The sequence below is a fragment of the Miniopterus natalensis genome, chromosome 13, assembly GCF_054644295.1.
Source record: "Miniopterus natalensis isolate mMinNat1 chromosome 13, mMinNat1.hap1, whole genome shotgun sequence".
Classification (NCBI taxonomy): Eukaryota; Metazoa; Chordata; class Mammalia; order Chiroptera; family Miniopteridae; genus Miniopterus; species Miniopterus natalensis.
In genome coordinates, this window is record NC_142093.1 from 17,554,090 (window position 1) to 17,566,767 (window position 12,678).

The 12,678-nt window shown below is 48.3% G+C and overlaps 1 protein-coding gene across 2 annotated transcripts in view; it reads left to right on the forward strand.

Annotated features, from left to right (window-relative positions):
* Window positions 1-10,734: 10,734 nt before the first annotated feature.
* Window positions 10,735-12,678, forward strand: part of RMDN2 (regulator of microtubule dynamics 2) — a 35,389-nt gene continuing 33,445 nt past the window's right edge. Inside the window, exons 1-2 of one of the 2 annotated variants that reach the window (XM_087823481.1) lie at window positions 10,735-10,786; window positions 11,883-12,338. In XM_087823481.1, the coding sequence (XP_087679607.1) occupies window positions 11,899-12,338 (440 nt within the window). In that variant the 5' untranslated portion in view covers window positions 10,735-10,786; window positions 11,883-11,898. Of the gene's footprint in view, window positions 10,787-11,805; window positions 12,339-12,678 lie in introns of those variants that run through there. The other variant, XM_087823482.1, reaches the window with a different exon arrangement.

Genomic DNA, 12,678 nt, shown 5'->3' on the forward strand with positions numbered 1-12,678 from the left:
GGTGGCTGGCCCGTGTTGGGGTGGTGGGCTGACTCACAGTCCCCCCAACACGCCCACTAACCCCCCCGCAGTCCTCAGAGGGAGCCCAGCAGTGCCCGTACTTTGATTTCAGCCAAGCGAAACCCATTTCGGCCTCCCTGCCCTCCAGAAGCATAAGCTGGTACGTCTGCGTTGTTTTAAGGCGCTGAGACTGGGGTTTGTCGCAGTAGTAACAGGAAACTAACACAGGTGGGAACCACATTTCCCAGAGTTCCCCCTCCTGGGTGTCCTGGTGGGAGCTGGCCAAAAGCAGCAGACAAGATCTGGGGTGCGGGGATGGGTGACCAGGGCCGTTCCTCCCTGAGGGCCTTCGTGACGGGAAGGGGCTCCGCAGTGTCCTCGTCAGGCGCTTGGCCCTGAGCCCACAGAGGCACAGCTACGCTAGGGCAAGGCTCCCGGGGGCCCCCCAAACGCCCCGTCAGCCTCCTTCTGCTCTGGGCACTTGGCTTCTCAGAATCCACTGCATTCTTGAACCTGCCCTCTGATACCAGGGCCTTGAGAGGATTAGTTAGTGTCAGTGTTTCTCAAAGGGATTATGCCATGTACTTGTCCATGAGCGCAGGTTACTATTGTCCCGTAACCTGAACAACACTTGATATTGGCTAATTCTCAAATTTTGACCAAACTTTAAGGTATGTGCTGATATTTCCTTGTGGCTTTAATCTGTATTTTCCCAGTAACTCATGATGTTGCGTCTCTTTTAATATTTTTAGTGGTCTACTGGATTTGCTTGCTTGTGAAGTGTATGTGACTTTGCCCATTTTTTCTACTCAGTTGTCTGCCTTTTTCTTATTGATTCATGGTTCTTTATACAGTCTGGATATTAGTCCTTTATCAAGTATATGTATTGCAAGTATCTTATCCCAGTGCGTGGCCTGCCTTTTCACTTTGTTTAAAAAGTTTCTAATTTTGATGTGATCAATTTACCGGCCTTTATTTATAGTTAGTGCTTACTGTGCATACACTGAAACCCAATAATCCTACTCCTAGATATGTGCCTAGAAAAACTCTCGCAAAATTCTCCAGGTGCAAGAATATTCATAGAAGCATTGTTCCTGGTAGGAAGAAACAAACAAACCTAGACGCTCCCCAAATGTTCCCAAGAGAGGAGATAAATCCACATACGCACATCCAAGGTAATGGTCGTACAAGGTAATGAACTCCAGACACACAAGTCCACATGGATTTGTGCCACAAACATACTGTTAACTAAAAAATAATAATTTCTTTTACTAAAAATTCAAAATCAACTCAAGTTAAATAATATGTTATTTAGGGATAAAAACAGAGGTGTTCAGCTTTAAAGAGAAGGAACGGGGTGATTCTCAGGACTGAGCTCACCTCTTGGGGATAGGAAGGGATGTGAGGTGAGAGGGACACACAGGGGCTTCTAAAATGCTGGCAACATTCTTCTTTTTAGCCTCAGAGGGGTTTGCACATTTTTATCTTCTTTAAAATGAACATGTTTTCAATACTCATTGTTACATAATCTACTTTCTCAATTAGACATTTTAACAGGTCTCATTCTCCTAGGAATCCTGTTCGTCGCTCTGGTTTAAGGGAGCTGAGCAGAAGACTCTGAACACTTTAGGGGAGCAGTGCCCGAAGCCAGCACGGGAGCTGCTGCCTCAGATTCACGTGGCCATGTGTTCACACTGCAGCCTGCCAGCCCCACCCAGGCCACAGAACCAGAACGTCCAGGGCGGGCTGGGGAACGGGTGTCATTTGCCCAGGTAATTTTCTGCCTAGATATGTCCCCAGCAGGCATCCTTGCGCGGACATCAGTGGCTCCCTACTGCCCTCTTGTGGTCGGTTTTCCCACCCAACCTGAGCAGGGTAAGCGGGCAAGGAGCAAGGGAGCAGGCCCATTCTGTCCCGGACGAGCCATCTCTTGGTTTGGGTGGGAGCTCTGAGGACTTGCACAGCGGGCCGAGATGCCAAAACACGGCACCTAGAACCCACTGGCTTGTCTAGTATTTCTAATTCAAGTCCTCAGTGCCCTAGCCTGGCTAACTGGCCTGAAACTTATCTGAGCTCTTCCTAGCAGGGATGAATGAGCTCATGGACCCATAGACCCCTTCTTTTGCTTCCTTGCCCCCACTCTTCTTTTTTCTCTTTTCCTCCTCAGTTGGTCAGAGTTTCTGATTCCTGACATTGATCTTGGAATAAATAGATTCACTCTGAAAAATCAGAGGCGGAGCCTAGACCAGACCCCAAGGGCAGATGCCAAGTGTGTAGAACCCACACTCCCTTCACCCCATGTCTGGCCCAGCAGCTGGAATCTCACCCTCCAGCCCAGGGATCACACCGCCCTCCCTGTCGTTTGAGTCCACCAAGGGCTATGCTCAGTAGGATAGCGAACCCCCTATCTTGCCATTTACTCTCCCTCTGACTTTCCCCGTCTTCCCTGGGCTTCCTCTCATTTACACTCAGCCTGTCAAGAATGAGGTGCTGTTCTACCACATCTATCTACTGTCACTCAGACTCTGGGAATCGAGGCTCCAGGTTCAAAGAACACTTTTCTAATTAGGTGTCACAGAGTTAAATGCTTCTAATGTAACAGTTCAATCCTTCAAAGAAATCCTTCAGAGCACCCCAGGAAAACAAAACAAAACAACCAATCCACAAATGTGATGTGCTTGGTAACTGCTCTATTTGGAAGCCCTGTGTCCACACATTGAGCACCCCTAGCAGACCTCTGCTCCTACCCTCCGGCCTGCCCTGTCTACTCAACATTTTCTTCCTCCTGCCCTCCCAAGTCTAGTCTCTTTGGTGAGGGCCATATTATGGATGAAAAAGGGGTTCTACAGAATGATCTGATTACAAATTCCTAACTGGGCAGGTTTTGGTGGGTAGTCACTGCCCAGGCACATAACTTCTTTAGTAAAAGGCTTATCTTTGCCTTAAGTAAACCTTGTCCATTTAGGTTAACACACCTTCAAAATGCTCCCGTTCTAACCCCTCCTTCTAAAGCTTGACTGTTCTCAAGAGAGCGCCCAATCTTAACTATCTGGTCACCCAATCCTGCCTCACTTTCTCCCACCTTCATGTAATCTTTCTCACATTCTCTCCTTAATCTCAAATGCATAAAAGAAACTGCACATTGTCCTTCTCTGGAGGATTTGAGAACTTGCTCCCCAGCAATTGTCAGTTTTGGCTCAAGTAAACTCATAAAAATTCTCTACAGGTTTGGATGCTCTTACATTGACACATTTAATCATAAACTAAACTCTTTATTCAGAACTGGGCACTGGGGAAAATGGAAACTTCATGGTAGCTGTAAGACCTGAGTTGTGTACTCACTCTGCACTCACTGGCTCTGGGACCTTCTTAAGTTCATTTCCCCTGTCTGGGTTCCTCAGCTGCTAAAGGAGAGGAACTGGGTGGTCTGAGGCCAACATCAGGTTCACCCACACTCATTCTCAGCACCACCCTTCTGAGAAGCTCCAGGCATTCAGACAGCGTGTCTATCTGCCTTACTCCTCAGTACAACGTCAAGGCTAGGTCCTTGACTCACCTATGACAAAGATCCTGTGAGGTGACTTGCTGGAGGTCATGAAGTAAATCAATTTCAGAGTCCAAAACAGCAACCCAGTTCTCCCTCCCTGCTTTATTCTATCTAGACGACTTGAATCAACACCCACCACCACCACCACCACCTTCCCCAGAAAAATTCTTGATAGATTTACATCCATGTAAAACTTATTTTTAACTTAAATTTGAACTTTCAAAATGGTGTGTATTTAAGCATGTAGATTGTCATTATTCAAAATTCTTCCTTTAACCTGCATGAAACCTTCATGAAAGAACATTTAGAAATTGTGGCTAAATGATAACAATGAGCTTTTTCTTGCCATGTTTTATAAAAACAAGAAACTTTGGTTTCTATGCATAGCTCCCACACCACTCAGGGCCTGGTGACACTGAGTGGACCAGGGGTACTTAGTGTTCTTCAGTTCTTCATTTGAGGGGCTTAATGCTTCATACGCAAAGCTCCATGGCACAGAAACCCACACTGGCTCAGTCCTGAGTGTGGAAGAGCAGCCAAGCTCCCTGAAGGGAAAACCATTGAAAGCAAACATTATTTTCCCCCAAGGCAACATTATCTTATCTCGACCTTGTTCCCTTATCTAAGAGGAAAGGGTCAAATTCTTCCTGGGTTCCCAGGGCAGTACTTGCACTGTTGCAGGCAAGGCTGATTTCTTATTTTTCCCCTATTGTAATCTCAATTCTCATGCAATTATGTAAAAGGAATTAGGGATTTTGCAATAGCTCACAGTCAGGAAGTCTCCTTTTAGATAGTTATGTTTAATTGTGTCAGCTTTATTTTTATGAAAAGGCCAGTTTGTCTCAGAAAGTTCAGCTACCTCACCCAGGTAGGAAAGAAGGCAAGAGATGGAGTGGGGGGGGGGGGGGGGGCAGAAATGCCCAGAGAACCAGACACCAGAGAAAGTTGATAGTTGGCCCACAAAAGAAACAAAATGCTCATCCTTGAAACTGAAGGCCGTGGAAATGACTATAGATACCAGCAGCTGAAGCCAGAGCATGAACCCAAAGGCAGGGGTAGGGGTGGGAGTAGGAGTCAAACCAACTCCCTCTCAGGAGAAGAGAATGGGAATACAGCATGGCCACACTGGTGGGATGCCAGGCTGACACAGGAGCCTCATCAAGAGCTTAGCTCACCCTCAGGGCAAAGGAGAGAAGGTGAATGGTATGGGGCAGAGTCCCAGATTTAAAATCTGGAAGTAACTGAGCTACCTTAAATAGGCAATTTTAATTTCCATTGCATTGCTAGCCAGGACTAAGGGTTCGATCACTAAATTCAGTCACAGATTAACAAAAAATGTTACATTTCTGCATATTTGACTGTTATGACTGAATGTCTTACCTGCTATACTAACAATATTTTTTTTTTATTAAAGGATATCATTGTAGTGGATCTTTTAAAAATATTTAACTCCCCCCACAAAAAAGTTAAAGCCATTGTCAGCATGCCTTACAGCAAATCTAATTCAGAAGTGTAATAGGTTAATTTAGCTTTGATAATACCAAGGTTTTTTTCTTAGTATCAAATAACAGAACAGATTCATATTCTTAGTATGTAATGCTCTCATTAGAGTTCCTCATACTTTAGTAATATATGAACCTGTTTTAAAAAAAAATAAGTAGAATCCCTATGTTGACTTATTTCTATTATAATGTTTCTTAAATAGGTACAAACATAAAATAGGTATATAAAGTCCTTATGTTTGATGTCCCTTTCTTACAGAGGACACATGAAATCTTATGTTATCCAACAAAATAACCTTCTTGATTAAATAACATATAATGAACAATGCTTCTCCCCAAATCAGAGATCAAGATTTATGCTTAAAAACAAAGGCCTGGTTTGTCATGCCTGCCAAAAATCGATAACAACCCTTTGAGTATATTACAGAAACTTGCTTTGGGGAAGAGGCTAACTCCAGCAATCAGACATTCTGTCTCTGGGACACTTGCTGACTCCAACCACAAAAATCAGACCTCAGCTTGACCAGTTTCAAGATAGTCATCAGAATGGACTCTGCTTACTTGCATGTAGAGAACTTTCAACTCCCCTCCCCTTGATTCTTTTCTTTTTTAAAAAATATATCTTTATTGATTTCAGAGAGAGGAAGGGAGAGGGCAAGAGAGAGATAGAAACATCAATGATGAGTCGTCATTCATTGGCTGCTTCCTGCATGTGCCCCCCCCCCCAACTGGGGATTGAGCCCACAACCCGGGCATGTGCCCTGATCGGGAATAGACCCTCTATCTCCTGGATCCTAGATCACTGCTCAACCGCTGAGCCACTCCTGGCCGGGCTCCCCTTGATTTCTTTGTTCTGCTTTCCCTCTTCCTTCTGATAAAAACCCCTGCCTGCCCTGAGATGTTAAAATGGGCTTTGCAATGAGAGTTCCCCATCTTCTCAGGTGGCCAGCACTTGAATAAACTGCTTTCCTTCTCACCAGCACTTGTCTCATCAGCTTGGCTTTCGTTGCTGCAGGCAGCCTAACCTGCATTTGGCTATACCTTTATAACTATATAGGAAGAAACATAAATATAAACAATACCCACATAATTGAAGGTCATAATACAAATTTAATGATAATTGATGCTGTTTTGCTGAAACTAAATTGCTATTCAAAGAGTGAACCCAGATGTTTAGGCTTGTTGACTGAAAAAAATATCGGCTCTGTTTTATCAGCAAAAAGGATTTATTAATAAAATGATTTATTCAGGAAAATGGATTGCAATCCCATGCATGCAGACACAGCAAGCCACGTGCACACACTGGCCTGAATGCCAAGAGGGAGAGCTATTTATAGAAGGGAAAAGAAAGTTAAAGGGAGAGGAACTTAGAACCACAGAGCTTTACTATAAACAGAGTTCTTCTGGTAGGGTTCTTGTGATTACATAGAAAGCGATAATTTCCATAACCCCTAGCTCTCCCTATAAACCCTCTTGTTTGATTATGTTCCTTTCAAAATTCCACTATCCAGTGTTTGAACATCTTTGAAAATACATATGTACTTTAAAATGTTTTAGTGTTACTGGTTTCTGCTTTGCAAGGCCCACTAAATCTTTTAGGTAGCATTTGTAATTAAGATGGCAAACTGAAAGACTGGGATATTTATGTGCATATAAATCAACTGGGTGGCTTGCTGATTATGAAGATTCTCTGACCACCAAAGTGTGAGGTTCTTAGTTCTGAGATGGGGCCCAGGAATTTCCATTTCAAAATATTATCCTTAATTGCTATTGCATGACCACCCTTTGAGAAACATTGCCTGTAGCAGTGTAGGTGACGATATGCTGAATTCTAAAATGAAAATGAGATCAGGCAGCTTTAGTCCAGAAGAACTACTGTTGAATCTGTTCATTATTCACCTTTGGTCTTTTATGCAAAATGGAATTCAAAGGCCATGTTGAAAAAAGAGCAATGAAATTCTGTTTCTGGAAACTGGATACTTCATTAGGGATTCTCCTTGCAATTTCTCTTGCCAAAGAGAGAGAGAGAGCAGTAAGAAAATAGTTCACTTTCTCTCAGCATTAGAGGAAACGGTCCCAGCTCCTTCAACCTCTTTCCACAGAGGTACTCTGCTCTGGGTCCTGTCTGGCAGCTCTCAGAGCCCAGGTGTTCTAGAAAGCCTTTGTGGCCTGGAATGAGGTGATCATCATGTGAGCAGCACCTGCTCTTTAGTAGTTGGCCAACAGGTTTGTCGTCATCACCCAGATCAATCCATTGTCACAGTGGTCTCTGCTTGCCAAATTCCTTTTCAGGTTTTTGGTACTGAAGAGTGTGAGATAAGGTAGTAGAGGGGAGGCAGGATTATAGAAGAGTAATTGGTGGTATCAAAGTATTTTAAATTGTCTGGACCAACCGAAATTTGCATTTTTATTTAGACAATTGATACCTTTGAAGCCACAACATATTATCATAATGAAAGATCTTTACAGAGTCCACATCTTAAAAACACGGAAAAATAATGATACCTAATTATGGTCATAGCTGTATAATCGCAAACATTTAGCAAAGGCAAATGATGAAACTGGCTTTACGTCTAAAGTTATATTCTCACAATTACTTAGTGAAAATCATGTAAGCTGTCATCACTCTGTAAAATATTATTGCCTTTCTGTATGTAAATATCTGAATTATTTGAGTAGTTTGTTAATAGTCTTTCATTAATGAAATACAGACACCCTTTCAGCTGTGCCTTGTGTACCACGAGTGACTGGCCAGTCATTATGTCCAGAAGAAAAGTTCCTCTTAACACCCTTCTGTTTGAAAAAATGGGAGGTTTCCATTAAGAGAGAGAGAAAATATCACTGCTGTCAGAATGGTCTCTCTCTCTCTCTTTTCTTTAAGGAGCATTGGAAGAGTTGTTTTGCTTCAGGTGAGAAAGTCAAAGAGCCCTGTGGCTAAATGGGTAGTTCTTACAATACTTCACTGTTGTAAAAACATTTTATCTAACTGACAGAACATTCAACTTTATTTTTAATCCATTGCAAACAATGAAACTGGCCTTGACTTGTGAAGGTGACATATATATGGTCAAGGATGCCCTTGAACGTTCTCTGTCAAGATGAAGCAAGAATGCAGAAAGGAGGGGCAGAATTCCTCTGCTCTGAATCTCGATTTCCATTTTAGAGTGTATCCATCCGAAGCTGCTGTTTGAACAAGCTGATTACAGAAAATCAGTGTAAGAATGTGACATAAAATCTCCTGCCAGTTCTGAAGAAGCTACACCTATCTTGAAGTGTCACAAAAAGACTGCTGATAATCATCGTATAAGGTTAGTATCAACTAAGCAAGATATATGTCTTTCTGAAAATGACTGTTTCTGTACAAAAACTAATTTTTTCCAGGAAAACAAAAAGTTTCTAATAAGAATTCTGTATTTTGATGAGGTAGTTATGTCTTTTTAATAAATTGATTCAACACTGGATTGCTAAGTAGCATTATATAAATATTGTTGCTAACTTTTCTTTCATGCATATCTTTCTAAAATACTGTTTCTGATTGATTCAGTGCAGGCATTTTGGGTCAACTATTTTCTTGTGTTTAAGTGATTAATAATTTCTTCCACTAATCGCTTAGTGTTATGGAAACATTTAATAAACTTATCCTCATGCATTTTTCAAAGAAAGCATTTTTGGCTTGGAAGGTCCAATTTAGTCATAGTTATTTTTCAAATTTCTGGGTCATTTTCTTGTGTTCTAGGGAAAATTTTTAAAAAATGTTTCTATTACACACAGTATTATTTTTCCTCATTTCCCCAAACTGTATTCTAAGCCTAACCTGAATGTGATAGACCCACAATAATTGTATACCTGTGGCTTAGAGATAACCGTAAACCCTGCAGAAAAGCCCTCCATGGGGTAAGTGCTCCAGCCTGGGGATTCAGTCCCTCCTGTAACAGGAGCAGTGACAGATGAACGGGAAATAACTGAAGTGGGAGATGGAGACGACGATACACGTGAGAAGGGCTATGATGTGCTTATGAAAAGTGCTATGAAGAGTCCCCTCCAAAGTCCTGTGACAGGAAGTAAAGCCTGACTCCCAGGGGGTGCAAGAGGGTTTCTAGACCTGCGTGGCCTGGGACAAGCTTCTCCACTTCTCTAAGCCTCGGTTTCCTTGCCTGTAACTTTTTTTTTTTTTTTTTTTACCTCAATGGATTATTGGGAAGATAAATTATAATTATTCATGTAAAGAATGAAGCAGACTCACTCATGGTTCACACAGTTTGGAGCTTCAGTCCTGCCTGGCTGGCTCCTCCCTCCACCCTGCTCTTTGCACAGGCGGACTGGGCCCTCCCCTTGCTTTCCGACTCTCTCTTAATGTGTTCTTAATTTTAAAATGAGTTCTTCCGTTATTTAGCTGTAAAAAGCGCCCTTAACCCCATCTGGAAAAGAAGGTATACTTTATTGTTTTGAGGTGGGAGTTGGCGATGACAGGGTGTTATATTTATGAGCCAGCCCTGTTTACAAATGAAGAAATTCAGGTTGTCAATTAGAAGATGTAACGTAATATAAATTGTAATATCTGATTATCACCAATTCCTGAGCTTTAAAGTAAAACCCAGATCCAATTTCTAGCACAGAAAGAAGGGTAAACCTTCTGGAGGAATAAGGGCAAGACCCTCGATGGCCTCCTAGCTAAACGGGCTAAGCTGACAGGTGATCAAAGGATTTGGAAATAACTACACGACACGGGGCTGTAAGAACAGCTCGCTGTAGAGCATTTGGCAACTATTACAGAGCTAAAAGCAACTCGGTCACTCCATTGCCCCCTGGGAATAAAGCCACTCGGGCAGACTCCCAGGAATGAAACAACGCTGTCGCGCCAAGGGCCACGCTCCTGGGGAGGGCACGCGCGGCTCCGCAGGGCTGTTCTCACCGCTTCCCTGCGGCGGGTGTGCAGGCGCCGCGGGGCGCAGGCTCGCTGGCCTCGGGGGGCCCGCGGGGCGCAGGGCCCGGCGCGGAGCAGGAACGCGGGGCGCCCACGGCCGGGAGCGCGACGCCCACGCGAGCCCCGTCCTCCCGGGGGAGCCGCAGCTTCAGGGGCGTGCGGGAGCTCGGCCGGCCTGCGAGGGGCCACCCCTGCGACCGCCCCGCGCGGCTGCGCCTAGAGAGGGGGAAGCGCGGGTGACCCCGGGGCAGGGGGCGGGGCGGGGCCGGGGGCGGGGGCTCGGTGTCCCGCGGGGCCGGGGGCGCGGTCTCCCGCGGGGCCCGGGGCGGGGGCGCGGTGTCTCGCGGGGCCGGGGGCGGGGCGCGGCGGGGCCCGGGGCGGGGGCGCGGTCTCCCGCGGGGCCGGGGGCGGGGGCGCGGTCTCCCGCGGGGCCGGGGGCGGGGCGCGGCGGGGCCCGGGGCGGGGGCTCGGTGTCCCGCGGGGCCGGGGGCGCGGTCTCCCGCGGGGCCGGGGGCGGGGCGCGGCGGGGCCCGGGGCGGGGCGCGGTGTCCCGCGGGGCCGGGTGCCGCGCGCCGCCCCAGGTGAGCTCCGGGCCGCGCGGGGGGCGGGGCCCGAGGGCGCGGGGCCGCGGGCTCCTCCCCCGGCGCCTCCGCTCTGCGGCCCGGGCGCGGCGGCCGGGGCGCGGGACCTCAGGGCCCCGGGCTGCGGGACAACCCTCCGCCGGCCACTGGCTCCCAGCCGCCCCCGCAGGTGCCGGGTGCCCCGTGCCCGGTGCCCAGGCGCCGAGGGCAGAACAGCGCGCGGCGAGCACAGGTGCGGGCGGCGGGCGGCGGGCGGCCGGGACCGGACGCGGCGGGGGCGAAGCGGGGGAAGCGCTTCCGGGTCGCGCCCGGGGCCGCAGCTCGGGCCGTTCTGGGGGCGGAGGGCGCGGGGAGCGGCGCGGGGCGTGGGGGGCGCCTTCCCGCCGACGCGCCCGGCCCGGCGGCGCCCGCAGCCGCCCGACAGAAGTTTCCGCTTTGCCCGAAACAGACGCGGGTTTTCTCTCGTTTTACACAAAACGGAGGCCGGGTGTTGAGCGCGACGAACATGCAAATGAGGCAGAACCGGAGAGCCCTGAATTGCAAAGGAAGGGAAAGTGGGGAATCGTGAAAATCGTGACATCCCCTGAAACCCGAGTTCACCCGCGGGCGTCAGGCTGCCCCGGTCGCCGCCGCGCCCGGCACGGACCCCAGCAGCCCCCGGGAGGTGACCCTCAGCCTGCCCCCGCCGTGCCCCCGCCGTGCCCCCGCCGTGCCCCCGCCGTGCCCCCGCCGTGCCGCGCTCCCCTGACGTGGTCAGTGGTCTATTTTACGTGCTTTCCCCTCAGAACCTGCTGCCTTAGGGGAAGCATGCGGTAGATGTCTCTGAGAGCATTGTAATCAACTTAGTAAAGCATATTTTTACCTAAAGGTTAATTTAAACTGGAACATAAAAGTTAAAGGATGTTTTCTGAAGTTAATTTTTCATGACTTTCTACAAAGAAATTTTAATGTAGAAATTCCTTTTGGGGCAAATACCGTGTGGTCTTATCTGTGGGATCTAATGAACAGAAGACAGCCAGGGGCGCTGGTGCGGGGAGCAGACTGCAGCCGCGGAGGGGGGCTGGAGGGCCGGGGGGCCGGGGGGCCCTGAAAGAAGGTGAGGGGTTAGCCAGAGGACCCCGTGGGTCACGCAGGCCCAGACAGCCCTGTGCTGACGGCCAGAGGGAAGGGGGCCGGGGGGGTAAATGGGGGCCTTTGTAATAGTGTCGGCAGAAAAGTCGTTTCTAGAAAAAGAAATGTCCGGGGCCCCTCAGCCGTCAGTCTGAGCCCGACGGGCTGGGGCAGAGACAGAAGCAACCTTCATTCACATGCATGCTTTTCGATTTTAGAAACAAAAAACGAGAAATGCCTCGTTGCGCAAACAGAGAACTGATGCTCGGCGTCCTGGGGGGAACTGCTGGGATCGGCCTGCTGCTCTGGTGCCGCCGGGCCCGTGGCCCGCGGGCCGCGCCGACTCTCCCTCAGCCGCTCCCCCTGGGCCGTGCGTCCGCGTCCGCGACTCTGGGAGGCGAGGCGCCTGCGGACCGCGGACCGGCCGCGGTCTCCCGGGGAAGGCAGCTTCAGATCCTGGAGAAGCTGAACGCGCTGCTGACGAGCGTGGAAGACCTGAGGGGGGAGATCAGAGCCCTTCGGGAGGCCGTCCCGAAGCTGGAGGCGCGCGTGCGGCGGGCACTCGGGGGACGGACAGCCGCTCGCGGGGCGGGTCCTCGGCGCGCGGGGCAGAGGCGGGGCCCAGCTCGGGGCTCGGGAACCAGCAGCTCCGAGGAGGCGGAAAGCGAAGGCGGGTAAGTTTCTTCAAGATGCTTCCCGTGTTCAATCGGCTGTTGTATTGTTGCTGTTACTTCGGTACTTTTATACATTCCCACGCACACAGGGGTGGGCAGAAGCAGGTTAAAAAGCATAAATAATACAGGCATAAACTGTGCTTCAGGCACTCACAACTATAAACCTATCTTGCCCACTCCTGTGTTCTGCTACAAACAAGACACAAAAAAGCGATTATTTTGGCTTATATTACAATTAAAACCATATTCCGTAGAGTTCAGTATTTAAGCTAGTATAGACCACATGGACAAAAAGGACATAAGTACTTTACTAGGGCCAGGTGGCATCATGTGAGTATTG